At 32.2% G+C, this 25,666-nt stretch overlaps 4 protein-coding genes across 7 annotated transcripts; 1 reads left to right on the top strand and 3 right to left on the bottom strand.

Moving 5' to 3' along the window:
- Positions 1–1,972: 1,972 nt before the first annotated feature.
- Positions 1,973–9,430, bottom strand: LOC138936195 (uncharacterized). Its single transcript, XM_070301378.1, has 5 exons — positions 9,127–9,430; positions 8,094–8,321; positions 6,920–7,069; positions 6,377–6,596; positions 1,973–6,235 (listed from the first exon to the last, which is right to left on the bottom strand). The coding sequence occupies exons 1-5, from the start codon at positions 9,337–9,339 to the stop codon at positions 5,934–5,936; spliced, it is 1,113 nt and encodes a 370-aa protein (XP_070157479.1). The 5' UTR covers positions 9,340–9,430; the 3' UTR covers positions 1,973–5,933.
- Positions 9,431–10,698: 1,268 nt separating this feature from the next.
- Positions 10,699–11,974, bottom strand: Rpl31 (ribosomal protein L31). The gene is made up of 3 exons (XM_070301263.1): positions 11,906–11,974; positions 11,252–11,481; positions 10,699–10,886 (listed from the first exon to the last, which is right to left on the bottom strand). Exons 2-3 carry the CDS (start codon positions 11,470–11,472, stop codon positions 10,736–10,738), a joined length of 372 nt encoding a protein of 123 aa, XP_070157364.1. The 5' UTR covers positions 11,473–11,481; positions 11,906–11,974; the 3' UTR covers positions 10,699–10,735.
- A 230-nt stretch (positions 11,975–12,204) lies between these two features.
- On the top strand, positions 12,205–22,378 carry Tho2 (THO complex subunit 2-like protein). Of its 4 annotated transcripts, none has more exons than XM_070301127.1 (28): positions 12,206–12,411; positions 12,548–12,591; positions 13,037–13,128; positions 13,236–13,349; positions 13,539–13,654; positions 13,745–13,875; positions 13,978–14,357; positions 14,811–14,989; positions 15,168–15,760; positions 15,848–16,082; positions 16,190–16,307; positions 16,397–16,559; positions 16,654–16,835; positions 17,057–17,341; positions 17,483–17,595; positions 17,724–17,919; positions 18,103–18,231; positions 18,376–18,504; positions 18,615–18,872; positions 19,232–19,380; positions 19,697–19,826; positions 20,092–20,197; positions 20,407–20,447; positions 20,525–20,638; positions 20,747–20,807; positions 20,920–20,981; positions 21,567–21,631; positions 22,187–22,376. In XM_070301127.1, exons 1-28 carry the CDS (start codon positions 12,347–12,349, stop codon positions 22,215–22,217), a joined length of 4,281 nt encoding a protein of 1,426 aa, XP_070157228.1. In that variant the 5' UTR covers positions 12,206–12,346; the 3' UTR covers positions 22,218–22,376. The 4 variants fall into 4 exon arrangements, with proteins under 4 accessions (XP_070157231.1, XP_070157232.1, XP_070157228.1 ...); XM_070301128.1 differs by having other exon boundaries at positions 20,528–20,638; positions 22,187–22,375; XM_070301130.1 differs by lacking the exons at positions 21,567–21,631; positions 22,187–22,376 and adding an exon at positions 21,430–21,560 and having other exon boundaries at positions 12,205–12,411.
- LOC138936065 (uncharacterized) lies at positions 20,752–24,617 on the bottom strand. Its single transcript, XM_070301132.1, has 4 exons — positions 24,517–24,617; positions 23,574–24,234; positions 23,150–23,280; positions 20,752–23,047 (listed from the first exon to the last, which is right to left on the bottom strand). The coding sequence occupies exons 1-4, from the start codon at positions 24,549–24,551 to the stop codon at positions 22,567–22,569; spliced, it is 1,308 nt and encodes a 435-aa protein (XP_070157233.1). The 5' UTR covers positions 24,552–24,617; the 3' UTR covers positions 20,752–22,566.
- Between the last annotated feature and the right edge of the window lie 1,049 nt (positions 24,618–25,666).

The following is a 25,666-nucleotide window of genomic DNA, read 5'->3' as shown; positions in this document are numbered from 1 at the left end:
CTCGACGCTAAGTGATAATCAAAATATTATCATTGAACGCGAAACCTTTCCTCACCTTTAATTCTAAGATTTTGAATTTTTTGATCTTCGTAGACTCTTTTGCATTTGGAGAGTATTTGCGGATGATGACGCAGTACTCCAAAAAGAGCTTAGTGATCTAATAATTATCTAATATGTGAAGAACAAAGCGTAGCAATATTAGAATTTAAGAAACAACTAATATAGAGTAAACTTTGTACAAATGAAAAGAGTGGAGAATGTTAGCCGATTTTGCGCAAAAGAAATTGTCACGCGGGTCGAGCCGACCGTCGCTGGAGAGATATTCACGTTCCATTTAGTGCTTCGGTGAATTTGTTGAAATCATGCAACATTTATTGCATTTCTCGCCGTCAAATCTGTTACAACAGTGTAAAAAAATATCGTAAAAGAAGCTCGTTTTTTTTGACAGTATTCTGAGAAATTTCGAGTATTATTTGTGAAAAACGATTTATCTTTCATATCTCTACATTTTTTTAAGCTTATGAATATTATTAAGTTTATCTTCCAGAAGAGAAAAAGAGAGATGCACAGAATGCAATAGTAATATCGCATAATTAGAATGCAATATACACAGATCAATACAAATATCGCTTCCAAAAGAAATTCTTATTTTTATTTTTGTACATTATTCACGAATTTATATCTTGAATTCTCTATTTAAAAAAAAAGGAATTGCGACATACAAAATATCGAAATAATAGACAATTGATGATCTTTTTTTCTAAAAACAATGGCTAATGCCATATAAACTTTCCGCGTAAATAAAGTATCTAATTTTATTTCTCAGAAGAACTTTGATTGTTGTCTAGTGATCTTAATAATCTCGTAGAAAAATGCACTTTGGTCTTATTTATATTTTGTTACACACTTTCATCGTTTATACGCCTCTGTCGAGATCTATTCAGGATCGTTTCGGCCTTATACATTCATTCCTCCACTTGGAAACAATAGTGATAATACTAAGCAGCTTGTTATATGCTGTCGTGTGACGAATGATTTTGCTCGTGGCCACAACGAATTTCTGTTTTTAAGCAGTACGCTAATTAAAACGCGCGAATGAGGTTCCGTAGTCTTAAATTCCGTAGTCTTAAATCTTTTCAATTTTAATTAGCCATATCGAGCCGATCGAGGTGACTCGACATATTAATAGGGATTAATTACTATCGACAGAGAAGAGTATTGAAATGTATTCCTGTCAAACTCGTTAATCAAATATAGTAGACGAGAGAAAAAGAGAAAAGAGAGAGAGAGAGAGAAACGATGACCGAGAAGAGGACTCTCCCTTCTTGTTGTGTATAGCACGAGCTATATGATATATATAATATATATATATATATATTTGCACTATATTTTGTAAAACTGTTTTCATCATCTCTTGTAGGAAAAAAAAGAAAGAGAAGAGATAAAAAGAGCGACGATATATCGATCGATTGCCGAGAGACAACTTTACCGTCACGCGCGAATGTTATTAAATATTAATATTATATTTTACTTATAGTATCGACTGTCTAATTTCGCAAAGTACAGTATATTTTTTAATTATTGTATCATGTAATGTTATTAGCGAAATATGATATACGACGGAAAATATATGTCAGCTGTATTCAATATTCTCTCAAGAGATGTCTTCTTTATATCTTAAATATTTTCTTTACCTGGAATTTTGAATCTATATAGGTTCCTGAAAGATCAGGGAATTTTCAGAGAATTTTTTAATAAGGTTTTAGTAAACACCCTGCCTTTCTTATCTCGTAATATATTGTAAAAAAATATTGAATTTTAAATGATAAAAAATATTTATTTCACTTTATATTCTACATAATATATTCTTACTCTCTGTAAAAATATCGCAACATATAGAAAGATGGGATAAAATTGATGCAATATGTTTCTGCAAAGAGATAATTTTATTAACATTCATCATTATAAAACGCGTTGACTTGCAATACATTTGATTCATTTATTAAGGCTATGCCCTGCATTTCAACAATAACGAGTACATTAACGTCGTTCCACTTTTAATTTTTTATGCTTTTGTTTATAATCGATTAATAGGGATAAATGAAGTTTTATTTAAAATTCAACATTACTTTAGAGCTAATAATAAAATGTGCACCTCTAACATATCTAATATGATATCGCGTCAAAAGAATTCATATTAAAAATATTTAAATATTTTAAAATTGCTATTTATAACATAAAATAAATAATATATAAGATTCTTAATACATCCCTTCTTTTCCCCTGTAACTTTTATACATTCGGATAAAATTTGTTATAATTTCATAAACAGTTAAGCGTGATTAATTTTATATCACTGCGAGTGAATGTGTATATATAACTGTATACAAAGGGTCTCTCTTATCTTCATCATGTTAAATTGTGAGGACTTAAGATTTAATTGATTTAAATAGACTTTTCGTTAAAGAAAATTTTGTGTACAGATACAATTTTTTATTAAAGATATTTTATCTTGAAAATCAAAGATTTGCAATAAGTGATCTCCTCCGACAAGATTGCGCTTTGTCGAAAAGAATAAAATTTCATTGAAGAATATGTGTCATAAAAATCAATCCGCGATTTTCGGACACATTCTATAATAACGTAAATATAAATCTTCAAAATTTTGTTTTATATTAGCGTCTTTAATGTGTGTGTGTGTATATATATGAAACGACGTCTCAGTATCGATTGTCAACAGGTGAGCTTTTGCACATATATATAAATATCTCGTCTCCATTGTCACATCTCTCTCCCTCCCCGCTCCATTAACATATCTTTTTTTTTTATATCGATTTGCATGTGTCGAATAGAAAAATCAAAAACGGCGAACAACGTTTTTCGACCCCGTCGATCCTTCCGATGTAACCGTAATTTGATTTGAACCTTCTTAAATTAACGAAAGCCTTTCTTAGTTATTATACATATTTATCACATCGAGCATTTATTATTCGACCCTGTACGCTATATTAAATATTATTATCGATATTACGGAACGTCGTTTCGTATCATGAGCTCAGGCGACAAATTCACATTAAATTTCATAAAGCGCGATTGAATTAAACTAATTGAGTGATTCGATCAAATAAGTCGTTTCTTACTTGATAGGCGCAATTGATTAGTCAACGATTTGATCGTTTTATGTAACATGTCGCATAAAATCTTATAGAAGCGAATATCTAACAATGTAAAGGGATGAAATGTATATATCTTCCTCTTTTATATAATTAACATTTTACATTACGTTCTACGTCTCGTATTTAGAAAAGCGCGTTGCTAATCGACTATGCGTGGAAAAAATAATTTTCCTTCTCTACAACAATCTTCCTATCTATGGAAAATAATTCTTATATCTTTCATATATAACAATCTATTTTCTAGTAAATCGAGGGCCAACAGAGTCGAATTACAAAATCTGCTGTAAATTTGCTTTTACTACGTCTCGCAATAAGTCGCATACTTGAGAGATCTTTCATCTAACATAATCGATGTTGTCTTGTAAATAATCTCTCACCGTACACAGAATACAATTATATATTTTATATAGATGTTGTATATCTTATTTAAAGAGCTAAAATCACTGCAGCAACGTTCGAAGCGACTACAATGTCCGTCAACAACTTGATCTAAAAATTTTTCATTCTTTGTTCATCCTTTGTCATTCCATATTCGGAAAGAATTGAGAGATGAAAAAGAGAATTGATCTCTTTTATCGTACTTTAGAATAAATTATCATTGATGAAATAGCGAAATACAATTATATTCAGCTCGTCGTCTCTATATATGTTAATGATTATCAATCTGGCAGACTTTAGATGTAGTTGTGTACCTTTTACTTTAAAAGCGAGAATTGTTCGTTGTGACGTAATTGTCGCTTTCAAACGAGTATCTTCCTCGAGCATTATTTAAATTTACATAGTCGATAATTAAAGATTTCATTATATATGTTCAATTTTTCTCCCAGAACAGTTTCAGTTCCATTTACTTCTATTTCCAAACTATTTCTGTGAGATTCTATTAAAATAAAATAAAAACAAAAAATACATTATATCACTGAAATCTATGTTCACATCTGACATTTAGTGCTTAAAATAGAATATGACTATAGAATTTAGAGCTAAAGCAGTTTTTGCCTTGCTTTTAATTTTCATTTGAATTCATAATATAAGAAATTGAATCACATAAACGTTATTCCTCCTTCTGTTAACACTATCCTCTTTCTTTTAATTTTATCCAAGTTTCAGATTCTGTTCAGCTATTCTAAGATTAACATTTGAAAAATTCTTTCGAACAGCTTAGAAAGTGGATAGTAATAATACGTCTCGATTGTAATCTCGCTCGCGAGATGTTCGCTTTTTTTTTACTTTTAGTTCGATTATCTTCCCAAGTTCCTGGAGAGCACACACCATTCCTTCGTCGCTTGATAGGAACGTTTGTTAATACTAAAGATGCTAAGAAATTCAGCATTTGTCTCGTGCAAAACATTGATTTTCAGTGTAAGAGGACGGAAAAATATGTGCAAAGTATTACATTTCCTTGCTAGGCGCGATTCGTCTCACTTAGGTTTCTCAGTTCTATATCTCATACAATTATTATATCTTACAATACGAGTTCCTTAAATGAATGTGCCAGTCCTAAAACCGATATATTTATACAAAATAGGCATAGAGTTTTTGGTGTTCTTTTCAATAATTTTTTAACTTTCATCCTGCACGTGGGATCCATGCAACGAATAATCAGCGCGCGTGCACGAATAAACTTAGAATCTCAAAACAAGAATTGTACGTTGTACAGCCGTTTTTGTTTCTGTTTTCTCCAAATCGGAAATAGGTATAGTGATTCTAAATTTGAGCTTCTGTTATCTATTACGAACAGTGACGCAACTATTAAAAAAAATGACCTCGCCAAAAAACACACGAAAAAAGAAAATTAATTAGAGAGAAAAAAAGAACTTTAATTAGAAAGAAAAAGTAATACGAATTTTAGGCTGCAATAAATACTGCTTACATAACAACAGATCGGAAATCACTAGAAATGATCTACTCAATACTGTAACTCTAGCTTTATTATTTTAATTTAAACCGAATTTTTTAATTGTATAATTGCTTTTCTCGAGATATCTCTTTATTTATCCAAATTAACTCTTGTGCGGGAGGCCGGTAAAAAATAAGCAGTTACGCCACTATCAATAATCACAGATCAACGCAGATTGTATCTCTGCTTGATCTAATCGTATTATACGTACGTACTACCAGCTACCAAGACAAAGCTCGGTGTACTCTTTGATTATCACTGCTTTTGCAAGCGGTAGTTGAGGGCAGTAAAACCTGATGACCGACATTTCTGTGAAAAACTGCTGTATAAGATCGATTGAGCTTTCATTGCATGAGATAAAGATAGAATCGTGTTTTTAATAATTTCGTTAAAATTATTAATTCCATTATGCAAATTAATATGTTGCGGCGTTATATTTTATATTTGGCTTATTTTCATCGTAATTATCCCATTATACAATCAGAAAGACAATTCCATTGCCAACTATACTGTACAACTAGGTGACTAGACGTGTGTGTTTTATATTTATACTTATTTCTTATTAATATCCGATATTATTTCTCAGATTTTCACACGTTTATCGTCAAAGAGATTACAATAATCGAGATAAATCTTTTAAAAATTTCCAGAAAAATATTTCGAAACGAGAGGGTCCTTGCCTTTGCTCTCTTTTTCATAATCCGTGCGACCTTGAACTCGTTCGCGGCAGAGATATCGGTCATCGTGTTTCGCGTGTCCAAAAGTCTTTGACTCGCGGCATGCGATAAGTCGCACGCCTCCCTTTAGCATCCGGCCCATCGCGTGCAGATACAAAGAAGGCATTTAGCACGGCCATGGTATTATTGGCCGGAGCTGACGGACATAGTGTCGCTGCCGGTGGACGTGGTGTCTGATAACGGTGGCGGCGCCGCCGATGTTAGCAGCTCGTAATGGCCCCGCGGTATCCGCGGCACGGCGTGCGGCGACATCACAACGGCGTTCACATTCTCCGGCAACGGCGGTAACACGTTATTCTGAAACTGACCGGACACGTTCCCGACCGGCTCGTAATTAGCCACCACGATTATCTTGCCGCTTCTGCTGTGCGCCTTGCCGACCCCGAAGTAACGGCTACTCGCCCATATCAGCTGGGTGAAGTGGCCTAGGAAGTGGCGACACTTTTTTTACTTCTTTTTTCTTTGTGTTAATTAGTCTCCGTCAGAGAGACAATTAGAGAGCGTGTATTTTCGATTAATCCCTGGATTTAGAATTCAGAAACGCACGCGACATCACTATTTTTTACCTGCATTCACATTGGCATGAAGAACATCCGGTTCCTTGAGAAAGTCGTACTGCCTCACGGCCGAGTACCAGTAGGACGCAACCTCCGGTCCTGTGACATCGCCAGGTATGCCGCTACCGGGGCGACAATAAAGATTGTGACCCACGTTGCGATCGTTTCTGTAGTAGAACGTGTTCGTGTGCGCCAAATGATTCGCCCACGATTGAGCGTATTCGCACAACTGCAATGATACATATATGTATATATGTAATGACACAATTCGACAAAAAATAACTTTTTCGGATAAAAACAAGAAAACTCTTATGACATCTTAATACATCCTAAAAGTTTTTTTTCTCTTGCAACTTTAACTGCAAATTTATCAAAATTGTGACATGATGAAGCAATTTAGAAAATAGAGCGTCAAAAAAACTATGGGAAATGATTAGTCTTGTTTATATATATATATTTTTTGTTGAGCTGTGTAACCATTACAAGTATCGTCTAAAAAAAAGTTTGCGTTATACCAGATAGCGTTTTCTTATTCCCTTTATCATTTTTTACCTGTGGCGACATAGTCAACGGAGGTGCGTTATGCCGTTGCCGATAAACGTTATGCCAGCAAAGGCACTCGGTGATAAATTCGCTGTCGCGCCAATCGGTCTCCAGATCGCTCCTATCGAGCGTGATACTCATCGGCCGGTTGCTGAGTATCTGCAAGAAAATTCATAAGATGTGAGATATCTACGAGAAACCGCGCGATAACTTTACCTCGATGTACGCGATAACGTTACACGCGATATCGCGTACTTATTCATCCTTGTATCTCACATATTTAAGAGGTTGTATAGGAATCAAAAAATAGAATATTTTTAACATATGATGTGAAATTTTCGTTTGAACAAATAAAAATAACTGTAAATGTTTTTCTTCTTAAAAAATATAGTTTTCTTTTCAAATCCCAAAGAAAATTTTATTGCGTGGAAAATAATTTCATACGAATAGCTAAAATACTTGAAAGTTTGCCAAATTAAAAATTTGAGTAAACAGATCAATGATGCGATTTTCCAAGAGTGTATTTAGCGACAGAATAGCATATAGGAACCGAAGTATTAGTGCGCCACTCCTGAATCTAAAGTATCGACCCAAGTACTTTGCGCGCGTGCTCCTTCGCACTTTTGATTTCGTATTCCATTTCGAAAACAGTCGTATCGCAACGAGCAAGCCAAGGACACAACGGAAATTATATTCCGTGAACTTGAGATGTATCCGACATAGCGCGTTCGTGTAGTTGTTCAATATGTTTCATCCAAGTTTATAAGAAGATGCGATCTCACAGTTGTTTTTACCAATTTTATTTCGTAATTTTTATATTTTTTAATAATAATATAGAATTAAATTATTTTTTACAACAAAATATGACAATCTCTACAATGTGTATTTAGATTGAAAATATATTTTCAAAAATATCTACACCAAAAAAGATTTAATCCATTTTGAATTTAATATAAAAACATTACTTTTAAATAATTTCAAATAAATAAACTAGAGATCTAATGGTATCGTATTAAGTATGATTTTATCTCAAGAAGGAAAATATTATAGAAAAAAATTAAAGAAAAAAAATAAATTTTTATTTATGACTTTAAATAAACTTGTCCGGCAAAGTTATTTTACATTGAAGTTTCTTTCACAAAATAATATTATTTTAAATTGTTGCGATTTTTGGACCGCCTACCTTTTTTAGAAGTTTCGGCCGATTGTCCAGCTGTTGTTGAGTCTGTTCATAATTTAATGAGGACGAGGTAGATACAACTGGATCGACGATTCTATCCGCCTTGTACAATTTGCTTTGTTCTACTCTTTTCCTGAGATTCTCCAAGGCCTTCGCCTCCTCACGCTTCCTGGATGGCGGCCAGTTTTCGCTCGAGGTGTGGATTATGCTGATTCCGGCACATGGTGAATCCTGACGAGCACAATTAACATATATTCATGGATTAATTCAGAGTTTTTTTTATAGATTTATCGTAATTTCATTTTTTGTTGTGTTATTTGTAATATCTTAATTCTTTTTTTTTATCGTAATGTGTCCGATTGCCTCGGATATATAAAGTTTTGATCTTAAATTCTTCGAGATCTTTTTTGCTTAAAAAAAGTGAGAAAAAGATTATAATTTAAAAGATTAATCTTTTACAATATCTAATTTTATTATATATTTTTGAAGAATACAATTGGGTTTTCTATCAAACTTCCAAATTGTATGACTGTAAATAATCAATAGTAAAAAATATTTATGAATTGTAATTGTAATAAAATAAATTTGTATAAATTAATGTAAAGTTGTTGCGAAAAATGTAATATTAATAAAATAGATAAAATCATTAAACTAGCATTTATGTAATCTTATGTAATATGCAGTACTTCTCTCGTAATAATTTCAAATAATAACTGTTTGAACAAAATATATATACAAATCGACGGGCAGATATTAAATATAATTCTTAGATAACGAATTCTTCAATTATAATAGAAAGAGAGATTGAAATCTTTGAATTTCCAATTTGCTCAAGAGCGGTTTTCTGGTCTCTTTCGCGAATCTTTTAAACTCTAATTAGCGTCAAGTGTCGAGTGTGCAAATTTTGCATCTTGAAATCCTATGCTTAAAGTTCCGCAATTGTGTATATGACCGCGTCTCGAACAATCGGAATCCTGATTGAGATGAAGTCGCGTCTCCTCGGATCGGATCCTCACGCGGACCCCCAAGGACCGACCTTGAGATGATTGCTGTTGGAAAAATTGTAGTCCAAATTCGCAGCCTGACTGAGCAATCTTCGACTCGCGGGGCATCGGTTACGATTGATCATCTCCTTCTGTATCGCGTACTCGATGAAGTAACTCTCGTATTCGGCGTTGTCACGCTGCGGCAGGAGTTCCGTCGTCTCCTCCGCAGTGCCGTACGCGCGGTTCACCTCGCGCAGCTCCATAGCGGATAAGAGGAGCCTCGCAGATTCGGCCGCGATCCGCGTTCGGGCCAGACCGAGCGCATACTGACTGCATATCCAGATTCAGCCAGCCTACGATATCGTACAATGCGGATATCGTACGTTTGCGCGCCAAACTCTCGGCCATCTCCTCGCAAATGATGGAAACTGGATGAAGCGTATCGCGATGAGAAAGTAAAAAAATTAAGGAAACGATATACATGAGCGTGTTATGCCATTTGATGATGTGTACTAAATCTGCTTGATTTATATTTTTCCACAAAGCGGATATGCTGGAGAAGTTTTATTGTAATAAAAATTAAGTATGTTAAAATTTTCAGACTTTAAAAAGAAATTTATATCGACTGTAGTTAATAAGATATATTCATGATTAAATATGATCTATTGGAGAAAAGTTGCAGATTAGATTACTGAAAATCTATATAAAATAATTTTCAATTATGTTTATATTCAAACTTAAGGAATTTTTAGATTACTAAATACGAGCTTAATATCAAAATTGACAAATTTAAAATGGCGAAATTAATATAAATGTCAAAATTTAAAAATGTTTAATTTTCGCAAAAATGTATATAAGTATATATTTTGAATGATCGTGATTATTCTAACTTAAATGACAAAATTCTCTTGCCTTCAGAAGTGGATGGAGCATCTTTGTCATATGCAATGTCATTGTATGATTCTCAGTGATCTAAATCGCAATTTTCCCACGATACATCCCATATTTAATGAATATTTTATTAATCTATCGCGATAACAAATTTCTTTTGAGAGAAAAGTCCTCAATAATTTAATTTTGCATGATTGGAATATAGAACTTCTCAAAACATCACATATCGTAACTACAATATAACAAAATACATTAAAATGACTCTCTTGCAACTTTAACTAAAAGTTTTTCAAAATTGTAATGTGATAAAGCAATTTGGACAGAGTCGTAGTCAAAACAATGTCAAAATAATATTGAAATAACTAAACCTGTTCTTGTTCAAGAGAAAGTTATTTTTTGTTGAATTGTATAATTCTCGAGTCTGTATAAATTGAAATTAAATATAGTTAAAACAAGAGGAATTAGAAAAGTAAAACTATCTTAAAAAAAGATAAATATTAATTTAAAAAATCATGAATCTTTTTCATCCGTGTGACAATCAGTGATGGTCAATGAAAAGTTTTCTAATTATCTAGATGTGACGATCCGAAAAAAAATATCAGTTATAATAATTTTTTAGAAAGTTTTGCGAGCATTAAAAATAGAGTATTATAAAATACCATGTTTTATTATTTAAAATATATATTCACGAAATCTGATATAAATTAAATGGTAAGATAAAACCTCACGTATTTGTAAGTTTGTTATTGTTTATTTTACAGAAGTACATCAATCTTGGCTGGCATCCACATTTTCAGTTTGAAGACCCTTAAACGTTGCAACAGGTATATATGTGACAAGGGTATAAAGCTTGTTTGCAGAATCCTCGTCATCATTTCTTCTCCTGCTTAATCTTACACGCACTCTGAAGGGAACATTCCTGAAAAATAAATAAATGATATAAAGAATATTGCAGAATTATTTTATCTATTCATTATTTTATCTTTATATTCTTCTATCAACAAAGAATCAATATTTTCATAACAAATTTGCATATAAATAAAGTCACCTTAGATTCAAAAATTTTATTTCATACATTACTAACTAAAGCAAAAAATTACAATTGAATGAGGTTTTGTTTCAATACATATCAATTTGTACTTTTACTATAAATGAATGTATTTCAAAAAATTATAATAAATTATAATAGCTTATAATCAAAAAATTATTGATTATTATGACAAATTATTATCAAATGGTTTAAGCATGTAAAACTCCTCAATTCAGATTTTATCGAGAGCTTACCTGATGCCCTTGGACCACAATTGCTTGTTGAGACGTGTGTCTATCCTAACATCAGGCGTTCCCATTTGCTTCTCCGCAAATTTTCTAATTTCCTTGATGGCTCGTGGAGCACGTTTCTTGAATCCAACGCCATGAAGACGCTTGTGAAGATTCACTGTATATTCACGAGTCACCACCTCGTTGATGGCACTTTTTCCCTTCTTTTCAGAAGATTTAGCCATCTTGTTTACCTAGTTTTAAAAAATTGTTAATTATACAGATAGAGAAACATGTGTAAGGTGAAATTAGACATACATATCTAAGAAATGAATATTCTATGAAAAAAGTTTATGATGAAAGAGAAAAAAATTCTTAACAAAGCAAAAGATATAATAGCTATTTCGCGATACAAAGAATTATTAATTTATTGCAATTACTATTTAAAACACAGTACGTAATATATTAGAGTAACAAGTAAAATCTGTCATGATCAACAACAAATCCATCACATGTTCAACGCCAATTAACGGCGGAAAAAAGTGAGTACGACAATTACTTCAATATTAATTGACGAAAAGAAGATCTATTGAATAGGATTTTATAGGATCTAAATATTTGTGAAGAATCTACGAGTAGGATGTTTATGGATTATAACTTAAAAGTAATCATCACTACCTCTTCCAATTATAGCTAGGTAAGAAAGAGCAGGAATTGCAAGAGGGGACATAAAAGAAGGGAAATTTCCGCTGGGAAAAGGAAGACAGCTTCAGCGACATCTGTATAGGCTCCAACATGAATTAATACACGAGGTTGCGTTCCAAAACTTACTCCCTGATTAACCAATCAGGACAAGAGAAACAAAAATTTTCTGTTTTGATTGGTCAATGAAATGCTACTCGGACGAGTGAATTTTCGAACGCAATCCTTAATCGAGTTCTCGAGATTGCGATGGCTGATAGTTTCGAGGACGCGCTTAAAGAGAGAGGAAGAGAGAAGGAGAGAGATACATACGTTCTCATCACACATTAACCTGCGATGTCGAGTTGATCGTTTAATTCCCGTTTGATTGATGCTCGCGGAGCCCCTTTTTAAATAAAACGGACCAGAGCATTAAATATGGCCAGCAAAGTATGGCATACAGAATTGTGGAAGTCATGGGATAAACACGGAAGAAACGATTTGTAAGTGGTGTTGTTGGCGCGTCGCCTGGTCGACGCGATCGACACGGTGCATTGCTGGTTCACGAAAACACTTATCTACTCCTGTTAACTCGCTCTCTACTGAAGACTTAATTTGTCAATTCACGCATGTTTGCAGCCTCAAGCTAATCAAGCACAAATTTAAGGAAGGCAACGCACCAGGTAATATATTTCGCCGCCGAGTATATCTTCTATTATAAATGCTTAAACTAGCACGCCGTCGATCTGAACCATTGTTGCTTCTTCGCGGCAAACATGCAGTCCGCTTCCTATTCCAGTTCCTAAATGTATATACGTATATCGTTCCAAAATTTTATATATTCTTGAAATTTTCTGGTTATATACAATTATTAACTCGTTTTCCTTTGTTTTACTTGTTTATGAGTATTTCATATATTTTGAATTGGAATGAGAGAGAATGGTTCTCTGAAAATATCTGCAATTACGATAAAAATTTGTTTTTTTTTTCTAAATTTTAATTTTTTTTTATGTATTTTTAATTCCCTTTCCACATATGTACGCATTATTCTATATTTAGATTATATTGTCTTATATGTAATTGTATCTTTGATGAAAAGAATTTTTAATTTGATCTTTTTGTTTATAGAATGGAAGCGCGGATTATACGAATTAATATCAAATGGAATCCATGGAAATGTAAAAAAGGACAGTGTAGTACAGACATTAGGTGAACTTACGGTATGACAAAATTTTTTTTACTATTTTAAGCTTTATAAAGAATTATCAAAATTACAGATTGTTAAGATAGAATTATAATGATATTAACTTTAAAAATTTATTTGTAGAATTTTGATGGTGCAATACCATCTGCAATAGTAGATATATTTACTTTAATCGATGCAGAAGCACATAATGAAGAAAGGAATAATTTTTATTATATTGTGAAAGAATCTGAAAAGGTATGTATACATTTTTATGTATACATTTATATTATATATCTTAATTTAAAAATACCATCAAAAATCATTGAGAAGAAGAAATATTAAAAGGAATATATATCACAGTTTTAAAAATCGATTTATTGTTTTAATGAAGCAAGAGTTCTTATATTCTACCTCAATTTCTTCTATTTCTTTTGTTCTTCACAGTTTTTGACCGACAGAATATTGAAAGAACGTTTAGAGATTGAAACTTTGCAAGATGTAGGAACATTAAAAAACAAAAATTTTCAAACCAAGTTTATAAAAGTAAAAACAAAATTATAGTGAGTATTTTCTTATCAATGTATACAAAAATTCGAACTATTTTTGTGGTATAGACGAGATTTAAAAAGATCTCATCCATTTTTTTGCAGTTATAAGCAGAGAAAATTTAATTTATTTCGTGAAGAGAGCGAGGGTTACTCCAAGCTCATTGTAGAGTTAAATCAAGAACGTCCAGGCAACGAAGTAGCCTCGACACTGGAAATTGTTAAATCTCTTATTGGTAGGATTCTCTTAATTTTTGCTAGTGGTCACATACAAATATTGGTGTCTTGAAAAATTGCAAAAAGAATAATTGAAAGTACAAGATATTGTCTCCTTGCAGGTTATTTTAATCTTGATCCTAATAGAGTACTCGACATCTTGCTAGAAACTTTTGAAAACCGACCGCAAGATGATGCTCTATTTATTCCCTTAATACGCTCGTATATGAGTGATCAACAGGTACTTTGCGAGGTGTTAGGATTTAAATACTGTTCCACCGTCGACGCCACGCCATTTTCGCTCCAAAAGGTCACCGCGCTTATGCTGCAGCACAATGTGATTAAACTGGACGACATATTACCTTGGCTAGTGCCAGATGATAAAACTATCATATTAGATCACGACCAGGCGATGAAGCAGGCTAAGGAGTATGTGCGAAAATTGAGCGTGATCTCAACAAAGGACAAAGAGGACGTTGTGGAAGAGAAGGACAATGCACAAGTAGCAACCAAAAAAAATTTTATTAGTTACTCATTGTGTTGCAAATTTGAGTTTAGCTGATTATTATTTAATGAATTCAAAAGTTTTCTGATATAAGTCTGTTCAAAATTTATTAATTGTAATTTCTCTATAATTAAGCTTTTTTAAAAATTGAAAATCTATGAAAAATCTAATGATTTGAAGTCGGAATATTGAGTTTTATTTTAATATAAATGTAATATATATTACATTTACATCTTTAAACAGAATATATATATATATATATATTCTGTTTAAAGATTGATAAAAATTAAGTTTTGCGTGTACATTTTCATATTACAAATATTCAAGTAACAATTTTCAACTTTTTAATTAATAATTTGCTAAACTGAGTTTATTAATCAATGATTTGCCTGTTCATTATTAACTAATGTTTCGCAAAAGTACAATATATCACTTTATTTCATTTTAAAGGACAAATATGCGAACAATCAAAAATTTGTATTATGTGAAGCCCTTCTGGAAATCGGAGCTTGGGAAGTGGCACAAAGCTTATTCAATCGTTTGCCAGATTGCTGTTTCACTGATCAACGTCCCATAGCTTTAGCGTTGTGCAAAATGATTCAGGCTCTTATCGAACCTGTATATAGAAAGTAAGCCATTAATGTTTTTTTCACATTTATTGTTTATTTTAAAAATACAATTTGTAATAAATTACAGTTGAGCAAAAATTGTATGCTATGCTAACAAATTATTACACTTTTTACGATAGCTGTTCTATTTAGCGCTCTAATTAGCTCCCCTGAGTCACAAGTTTTCTAATTCTTCCAGGCATTGCATTGTTTCCCCTAAATTGCCAGGTCGTAAAGTACCTCCCTTAAAAAATGCTCTCGCACCACCACTGATACACGATCTGAAGGATATTCACGAGCATTTGTTGCCTATGCTGATCGTGCTTGGGCCGAATCTACACCACGATCCTATTCTAATGTACAAGGTGATGAGGCTGTGTCATACCGCTATCAAACACTGTCCGCTCGACGCGGGCAAACAACCGTTGAATAAGAACTGCAGCTTATATTACGATGTATTGACAATCCTCGATGTCGCGCTGCTACCCTCGCTTTCTTTCATGGATTGCAATTGTTGCGTCGCTGAGGAATTGTGGAACATTCTAAAATATTATCCCTATCAAAATCGCTACTGTCTGTACGCGCGCTGGAAGAACGACACTCCGTTACAACATGCAGCTCTGTTACGGAAACGGGCGGACGCCCAGAAAACGATCAAGTCTATTATGAAACGCGTGAGCAAGGAGACGATCAAGCCAGTCGGTCGATCGATAGGGAAACTTACGCATTCTTCACCGGGTGTATTGTTCGATTACGTTCTGATACAAATCCAGTTATACGATAACCTTATAGGTACATATAGTGCGCACGTCTAATGGAGTGTCAAACTTAATTTTAAAAAAAAGAAATGACCATTACATATCGCATTATACGTTTCAGGACCTGTAGTAGACTCCTTAAAATACTTGACAAATATTTCGTACGACGTGTTAGGGTACTGTCTTGTAGAAGCATTAGCAGGTGCTGACAGGGATAGATTTAAACACGATGGCACTAGTATATCCTTATGGTTGCAGTCTCTGGCTTCCTTTTGCGGAGCGATATTTAAGAAATATAACATCGAATTAACAGGATTATTACAATATGTAGCAAATCAACTTAAAGCTCAAAAGAGGTATATTCCATATATAATTAAATTTTCCGCATACAAATATTATAGTAATTTTTTTAAGCATTAAATCATTGTTATATTGCATATAACATTTTAAAATCTGTTTCCAGCCTAGATCTACTGATATTGAAGGAGATAGTACAAAAGATGGCCGGTATCGAGGCAGCCGAAGAAATGACATCTGATCAATTAGATGCAATGGCGGGTGGTGATTTGTTGAAAAATGAGGTAAATTCTAACATTATTCGAATATATAATATTGTATATAAAATTTTGATACAGATTAGTTGTCTCATGTGAAAATATTATTTCTTAAGGCCGGTTACTTCAGTCAAGTCCGCAACACAAAAAAATCTTCACAGCGTTTGAAAGAAGCTCTCGCCGAACACGATCTCGCAGTCGCCTTATGCTTGCTAATGGCACAACAGAAACACTGCGTCGTTTACAGAGAGACGGACAAATCTCATCTGAAACTTGTTGGTAAGTTGAATTGTAAACATGGAAAATAGTATAAGAGTAAGAAAAACTCTTTCCTATTATTTTATTTTATTTTTATTTTTCACATCTATAACAGGCAAGTTGTACGATCAGTGTCAAGATACACTGGTACAATTTGGAACATTTCTGGGGTCAACAATGACGGTGGACGAGTATGTGGAGCGACTGCCTTCAATTCATTCTATGCTCCAAGATAATCACATACACTCGGATGTCGCATTTTTTCTGGCGAGGCCAATGTTTGCACATGCCATAAATGTAAGCAAGCCACTTATACGCACCTTCAAATTTCCCAAAGCATTCTAATATTTCCTTGACTTAATAGTTTGAACTATTAGAGAATCACAGCACAAATAATTGATTAAATAAACTACTTTTCAGAATTTTATTTCAAAAATATTTATATATCGCTTATAATTTTATTTGTCAATTTAACACGTATTTTTATGCATTTTATAATCTTGATTTTATTTTTGCAGATAAAATATGATGCCCTTCGTAAAGCCGATCCGAATTATAAAAAAATGTCCACGGCTATGAAGCAATTGAAATATGCGGAAGCCGCGCAAGCTGTTATGGCACCCGTCGCTCAGTCAGTTAGACCATTGCACCCTCTAAAAGTATGGGAGGACATATCACCACAATTCTTAGTCACATTTTGGTCCCTATCGATGTACGATTTGTATGTGCCGGTGGAAAGCTATCAAAGGGAAATCAGCAAGTTGAAACAACTTGCGGCACAGACGGCCGATTCCAAAGATATGGTAATGCGATATTAGCAAACTTAGCATTTTATTATATTGATTACAATACTATATGTGGCAAAAAGATGATTCATTTTAAACTTAAGAAAATACTTTTCTCTTCTCTTCTTAATTTAAATTGTAAGTGATGCTGATTTTTAGAATATAAGTAAAGGAAAAAAAGAACAGGAAAGGTATACTACTCTGATTGAGAAGCTGCAGGACGAAAAAAAGAAGCAAGAGGAACATGTCGAAAAAGTATTTGCGTACCTGAGGTAAATCGTAATAACACATACATATACAATATAACATATACAATAATATGATTCTCATATAATTATATATATGATTATAATAATTATTCACTAATTTTGATAATTATATGATTGTTATTGACTTGTAGACAAGAGAAGGATACATGGTTTTTGTCACGAAGCGCCAAATCTGCGAAGAATGAGACGATAACGCAGTTTCTGCAGTTGTGCCTATTTCCGCGGTGTACATTCACAACTGTGGACGCCATGTACTGTGCGAAATTTGTACATACCATCCACTCCCTGAAGACTGCAAATTTTTCGACCTTGCTTTGCTACGATCGTGTAAGTTACTTTTTTCTAGTATTAATGATCTTATTGGTGTGTGAAATATTCTGAAAAATCGTATTCCAAAATTTTTTTTGGAATGTAATTTTCCAAGACATTATACATTTATATTATACATTTAATATAAATCTGTAATTTATTAGATTTTTATTTTTTACAATAAATTATTTGTCTTTCCAGCTTTTCTGTGATATTACCTATTCAGTCACTTCATGCACAGAGAACGAAGCAAATCGATATGGCAGATTTTTGTGTGCCATGTTGGAGACTGTAATGAGGTGGCATTCTGAGAAAGCCATATTCGATAAGGTAATAAAAATACAAATTAACAAATTACTTTGCTTCTTAAGACTTCAAAAGTTATTTTTGAAAGAGACAATCATGCTTTTTTATATAAATATTAATTCTGATATGTATTTGTCTTCTATTAATTAGAAATTTTTTTTGCCATAGGAATGCAGTAATTATCCCGGATTCGTGACCAAGTTTCGCGTGAGCAATCAATTTTCCGAAGCGAATGATATGGTCGGATTTGAAAATTACAGACATGTGTGTCACAAATGGCATTACAAAATCACAAAGGTGAAATCTTAGAAATATATTATTATTTTTAATACAAAGAAGATATTTCAATGTTGACAATAATTCAGCTCTTATAATTTAATCTTTCTTTTTTCTTTCTTTCTTAACAGGCTATTGTAGTATGTTTAGATTCTAAAGATTATGTGCAAATAAGGAATTCTTTGATAATATTGATCAAGATATTGCCACATTTTCCTGTCTTGGCAAAACTTTCTCAGATCCTTGAACGAAAAGTAGAAAAAGTGAGAGAGGAAGAGCGTGGCCAACGCCAGGACTTGCATGTTCTGGCTACATCATACAGTGGACAACTAAAGGCTAAAACTCCCAATATGATACGCGAATCGGATTTCCATCACGTGGGCGACAAGGTTATATTTTCGATAAGTAGTTTATTTTGTGTGGAACATAAATATCAAATATTAGAAATTGACGATTTTTCTTTTTATTAGTTTGTTGTTTGTGTTTCATATTTTATCTTTAGATCATGTTACTTTATTTGTTATATACAATAAATATAAAATATCTTTTTCTTTCACATAAAAATGGAAAATTAAAAGGTTATAATATAAATTTTTTTTGCCAAAATTTCTGAGATTATATTTTAATTTGTTTTAAGAAAAATATTAAAAGATGTATTATTCTTTTTATCTCTAATGAGTTAAATTATTTTCTAAGAAATTACATGATAAATGCATTTAAGAGAACTACTGATTATATTCATTCGCAGACTGGAAAGGTACCAGATACTGCGAATAATGATACAAATGAAAAAGTTAGCAATGGAGTAGCGGTGAAAGAAAATAATGGAGAAACTCGGCCCGAAAAAGAAAATAAGGAGCAACGAGAAAAACGAAGTTCGTCTAACCAAACGCATCAGTAAGTACAATATATTTAAGAATATTCATACATCTCTATTACATTACATCAAAGAGCTTAATACACATCTATCATACTTCATTATACATTTATAACATTATATCAGAGAGCTTATTTATTTTAGAAATGTTTAATTATTAAATATATTCTCTTAGCCTTTGCACACTTTTTGTCTTCAATGATTTTATTTATCCTAGTTTTGGAGGAGATATAAATTATTAAGAAAGAGCTGTGCATAAAAATATATAAACATTCAAACTGAATATTTTCTAAAATTGAATCATTCATTGTACAGCAATATGAATTTTTTGAATAGTGAAAACTCCGAAAAGTTCAGGAAGAAAGAAGACAGTAAGGACGTCTCAGAAGCAAAAGAGAAATATATCAAGAAGGAAGAAGTGAAAGAGGATGAGGGATTAGATAAAAAGGATCGCAAATATTATAAGGTACGTGCATACATTAAAGTAAGGCTGTGTTATGTTTTTCATAGAATAAGCCATCGAGAAATTGCAAAATAGACAATTCTATACTTTTAAAATAAAAATGATAAATATTAAACTTTAATGTATTGTTGTTCAATACTTGTAAACAGATATTTAAAATTTCATGTTCATATTATTATATATTTTTTGCCTCGTAATTCAAAATTTAACTTTTTTCCAATTAATTTATAACATACAATTAATTTTAATATAAATTTTATATTTTTAGGAGGAACATTATTATAGCAGTGGTATAGATAATTTAGACCGAGATCTTTCCAGTGTGTCAAATAGTAGCGCTAGTTCGGGACCTACGCAAGAAGGTCCTGAGAGAGGTTTGTATTATAATTAGTATAATAATCAAACACATTGAATATATGTGTTTCTAAATAATGGAAGTATATGTGTGTGTATGTATGTACTTTATTTTTTATTTATTTATCTGATATTTTATAAATATTTTTTTTAAATATTTTTAATTGCTTTCATACACATATATGACTATATATTGACACAATATATTCTAATATTAAGTTATACTCAGTTTCAGATGCAAAAAGAAGAAAAGTAGAGAGTGTCCCGAAGGTGATTACACAATCTATATTATACATTATAATCTCTCTTTTTTTCATCTTTCTTTGCATAAATATTTTTGTATCTAGCAGGAAGGCAGACGTGTGGAGGCTATTCTTGATAAAAAAGAACGTTCCAGCAAAGGAAAAACGCGTGACGAACAGAAGGAGCAGCGTAGGGAAAAGAAACAAGGACGGAAAAGGGTAATTATCATTTATAATTACTCTATACAATCATATCATGCACACATACAATTTGAACCTTGGCGCCATATACATACTATTGTTAAATAAGTTATTATAATAACGCAGGATCGGACAGAAGAATCTATGGTAATTACCGAACAAAAGCGGAGAAAAGATGATGAGAGAGGTTTGTACCAAATTTTTAATTCTTATTATATAAAAAGAATAAACGTATGAATCGATATATCAAAGAAAACATTTGGAACAAATATATTGAAATATGGATATATTTTTGTCAGCCAAAAGTACGCATCAGAACGGTGACATTCCTGAACATAGAGAGAAGCATCATTACAGTAAGGTTAGTAGCAATAATCTGTATCTTTTATAACAACGCTTATAGTAACAGTTACATTTCTGTTGGTAATCAATCATTTATTTTCTGTTTTATAGCAATCTTAATTTTTTCATACAGTTAATTCTTCTACATTTTCTATGAGCAATTACTTCTGCTTTCTATATCTCTATTTCTCTACATTTTTTTAAATTTTGTTTTCAAAATATATCGCCCAGAATATCTGGACTAATAAAAATAAATTTTTATATATTATATATTTCTGTTCAATGTTTTTTATTTGAAAATTTCTATTATATACTCTGATACCCACACACTCATACACGCATGCTATGAATGCTAGGTTCAAATTTGCATGTAGTGCTTTATGATCAATTATTAGCCTATTTTATAAAAGAATGAGAAACCAAGTCATTATATTCTTAACAACTTTCTGTTACTTGACTTCTCATAGTTGATAAAGATGTCTACTACAAGTACATTAAAAGGACGAAATGGACGGCTATAAGAAAAAAAAAATCTTTCAAGTATCCTCAATGTCGCAAGAAATCACGGCATTCGGGAAATTTATTCAAGAATGTGTATTTTCAGGAAAAATCTCCATACGCAAAGGATCGTCCTCACGAACGCGAAGGACGCGAAAGCCGTGACAAACAATATCCTTTTCTATACACTTAATATTAACGTAGAACTGCTTAGCAATGTTACAAATAATATTATCATTTTTTTTACAATTAAATAATTTTGTACGATAATGTATTCACACATACACAATTTGATATATTATACATTGTAACTAATTAAGTGTTAAAATAGCTTTTGCACCATATATATAGAGTGAATCGTACAATTATTGAGTTGGAGATCATTTTCATCTTACGTTTATATAGAAAGATTCTCAATGTCTCTATCAACATAATTTATTTATAAATATATAATTTATGTTTATTAATTGGACTTTTTTATTGGTTGTAGATATATAGATGATAATAATATTTGACAATAATTTAATACTTAATTAATTTATATAGATGTTCGATTTTTCTTTTTTTTATATATATATATAATAAAAGATTTGTAATTTACATGTTACGAACTTTTTTTTTTTTTTTTTTTAAAGAAAAAAAGTCCTTAACTGCTCAATAACTGTATGATTTATCCTGTGCACAACAAAGCACAATTGCTCGGTATGATCCTTAATTCAAGTGCACTAGAAGAAGTTCAGATCCAAAACGAAGATGATGTACAACAATCGAAGGGAGCTCGACTTAATATTTTTTATGCTATGTTTGATGTTGCATGTAATGAACGTAGAATTCGAAATAAAGCAAAAAAAATAGTGGATAATTTGTATATTAATGTTTTAAAACATCCAATTTTATATAAAATAAATTATCTAAATATCCGATAATTTTTGATACATGTTTTTCAATTCAGTCTTTTTCTTTCTTCGAGAATAGACGGAGATCACGCAAGTATAATGTACGCAAAGTGCATTCGCAACAATCGTCAATGGTGCGCATATATATAATAACGATAAATAAATAAATTAATTAATTTTGCATAAATATTGTAGAATGCTCTATTTCTGCTACGAAGAGGTGTTGATGAAATTGGAAAAATATTTATCAGCTTTCAAGCTCTCCTCTTCTAGGCGTTTCAATCGCATCTTCGCGTCCTTCAGAATATCCTCCGTGGAACTGCTCTCGCTGACGATCGTTGCATTCGCATTGACAGCTTGAGCGACAGAAATCGGTATTTCGATACCAATCAAACGCGCTTCCTCCAATTGGCGTGATAACTGCACGCTACGTAGCGTGATCTCTTCTATCCTCAATCGTTGTTCCTGCACGAGGTTCGTCAATTCCAGCTTCTCCTGTTGCAGAATTCTACACTCGTCTATTATTGCGCGACTCTCTAGATCAGTTTGCACGTGAATATCTCTGACATTGCTCTGAGTGCACTGGTTTGACGCGTTTTGCGGCATCTCCTTTTGCATTTTGACGAGTTCTCGTTGCAGTTTCTTCAAACCGCCCTCGAATTTCTTATAACTATCCCGTTCTCTCTGCAATCTATAAAAAAAAAATCATTCGAGATACAAATTTCAAATAGCTAATTTAATCAAAATAAAATATTAATAATTTTTTTTCTTTTATTTTCATAATGCAGAATACCTGTTAGCTTCTTGCGTTAAGAAATTCTGTTTCGTAGATAGTTCCATCTCCTTTCGCAAGATGAATTGTGCATTACTGTCTTTCTTTTCATTCAGCTGCTTTTCTTTCAGTATCAAAGATTGCATTAAATTCTAACATAAACAGAAAAAAAATAGTACAAGAGATATTTATATATTAGTAGAGGGCATCATTTTCTATTAAGATCTTTGATCTTTTCTCAATAAAAATTGTCACATTCAATAGTCTTTAATAAAATTTTGATAAAAAAAAGGATCAATTTTTTGTTAACTTGTAAAATACTTGATATTTGACAAATATAAATATTTGATATTTAATAATCTCGTACACAAAATATTTAAATCTATTGTTAAACGATAATGATGAATGTAGAACATCTTTATGCAATTGAAGAGAGATATTTTACCTGAGCTTCTGCCACTTTTGTATTTAACAAACTAAGCCGATGTTTTATGACGGAAGCTTGCTGTTTTAATTTGCTCTCTTTCGTTTTCAATTCATCATCGTACAGTTTTTTCTGTTGCATAATTTTCTTCCTCGCTGCACGCATTTTTGTCACATCTGCAAGGTTTGCTTCCAGAATCAAATTAGCTTGCGTTTCCTTGTCATATAAGGAATTTTTAACTGAGGACTGAGTGTTGATCACAAATGAAGCTATAGAGCTTAAAATGGATAGCAACAATGGTGCTTCAGTATTCATGTAATTCGATATAATATACTGGCCCTCGGGCCTGTTCGGATCAATACCCAATGTTTCCAGAGTATGTACTATATAATCACTTTGCAACTTATTGCTACAACTACCTCTTTCATTATCATTAGAGGAGCCCTGTGGCATGCTGTTGCAAAAGTTTACCAAGAGCGGTACTTCGCTGGCAAATATCGAGAGGGTGAAGGAATAATTGTGACTAAACAGATACTCGGCTATTAACATATCGTAAACATATTGTTTTGCTGATTTTGCCTCTCTATTCTTACACAGAGTCAGATCCTTATGCTTCAAAGCATTCACCAAGTTTTGGCGCAGGTGTGTTCTGATGTTAGATATAATCCCACATTTTTCAAACCTGTATAAAAAGTAAAACAGATAGTTGACGGTACGAATAAAAATATAGAATTGTATTTATATGCATCATACGTTATATATTAAATATATAAATTGATTTATAAATTATAATTACAAATTGTAATGTATCATAGGGAATATGATCGAGTTTAAATAGCGTTAAAAATAAAAAGTTTTGCTTTGCAAAATTGCAAAAATATAAAGATAACCTTGATATAAATTTTCCATTTTGTCGCACAAAATTGAATATGATATACTATCTGTACACAGTTTATATGTTTACCATGTATACACGGTGGAGTAATAATCACCATCCATATCGGTTAAAAGGAATACGCGTAACGCCGATAATATAACAATTATGTGACAAAAGAAACGTCTTTAAATACACAGGACGCTCAAACTTATTGATGCAGTACCCGCCATTTTCAATCGATAAATAAGGAGGTTACTTTACCGATTATTTTCACGTGATTGAACTTACCGATTATTGGTACAGATGATATTTTTACTACACGAATGAGATGTTATCTGTTGATGACACCGGAAATAAATAGCGCTGAAAATTCAAATTTTTTAAAGAACAACAGCTCAAATGATTAACTTACTTCCGGTATTGATGACCGATTTATTTCGACTAGCCTCTTATTAAGATTGGATCAGACCGATAATAAAAGAAGATCGTATAAAACACAAGCATCGTAATTAAGGTATAAATACTTATTTTAATCGATTAATGAGAATTTTGCAATAAAATGATGTCAAATATTATTCGAATACTTTTTGGTTAGATACATAATACAATTTTATTATGTATCATTGATATCATTTTAATCTCAAAAATCTCATTAAACCTATTAAAAGGACTTTCGCGAGAAAATTAAAAAATTAAAAAATTGCAAATTTTAGTTTTTAGTATCAAAGTTAATGCAGTTATTGCGACTGCTTTTTTAACAATAACTAAATCAAAATCTTTAAATATCACATTATTAGACGATGATATTTTATTAGTTCCGAAAATATCGTTTATTTAGCGTTTGCGGTTGTTTTTCAGACACGGGAATTGATGAATATAAATGTAAAAGTTTTAACGGAGGACGAAGAGAGACAGAAAGAGAGAGAGAGAGAGGGAGAGAACAGAAGAAGATGAGAGAAAGGGAGGGTGGGCCGATATACAGAGAACGGGCAAACTAGATTCATTAGTACGACATCAGTGCAGCTGCGGCCAAGCCGAAACCTCCTCCGTTCTGTATTCTCGGCTTAGTGATTTCCGAGTAATTATTGCCCGAAATATCTCTCTCTCTCTCTCTCTCTCTCTCTCCGAAGGGACGAGGAAGATTCGCCGTTGAAAGGCCACCAAGGAATAAAGCGGCAACAAAGAACGTCGATTTTCTTCGTTCTCGATCAGCCGATTAACCCTTCGTTGCGTATTC

Source organism: Polyergus mexicanus, unplaced genomic scaffold (genome assembly GCF_030449975.1).
Source record: "Polyergus mexicanus isolate NDT 795.1 unplaced genomic scaffold, iyPolMexi1.0 SCAF_9, whole genome shotgun sequence".
NCBI classification, from domain to species: domain Eukaryota; kingdom Metazoa; phylum Arthropoda; class Insecta; order Hymenoptera; family Formicidae; genus Polyergus; species Polyergus mexicanus.
The sequence above is the reverse complement of the archived record's forward strand: the minus strand, read 5'-3'. Positions and strand labels throughout refer to the sequence as shown.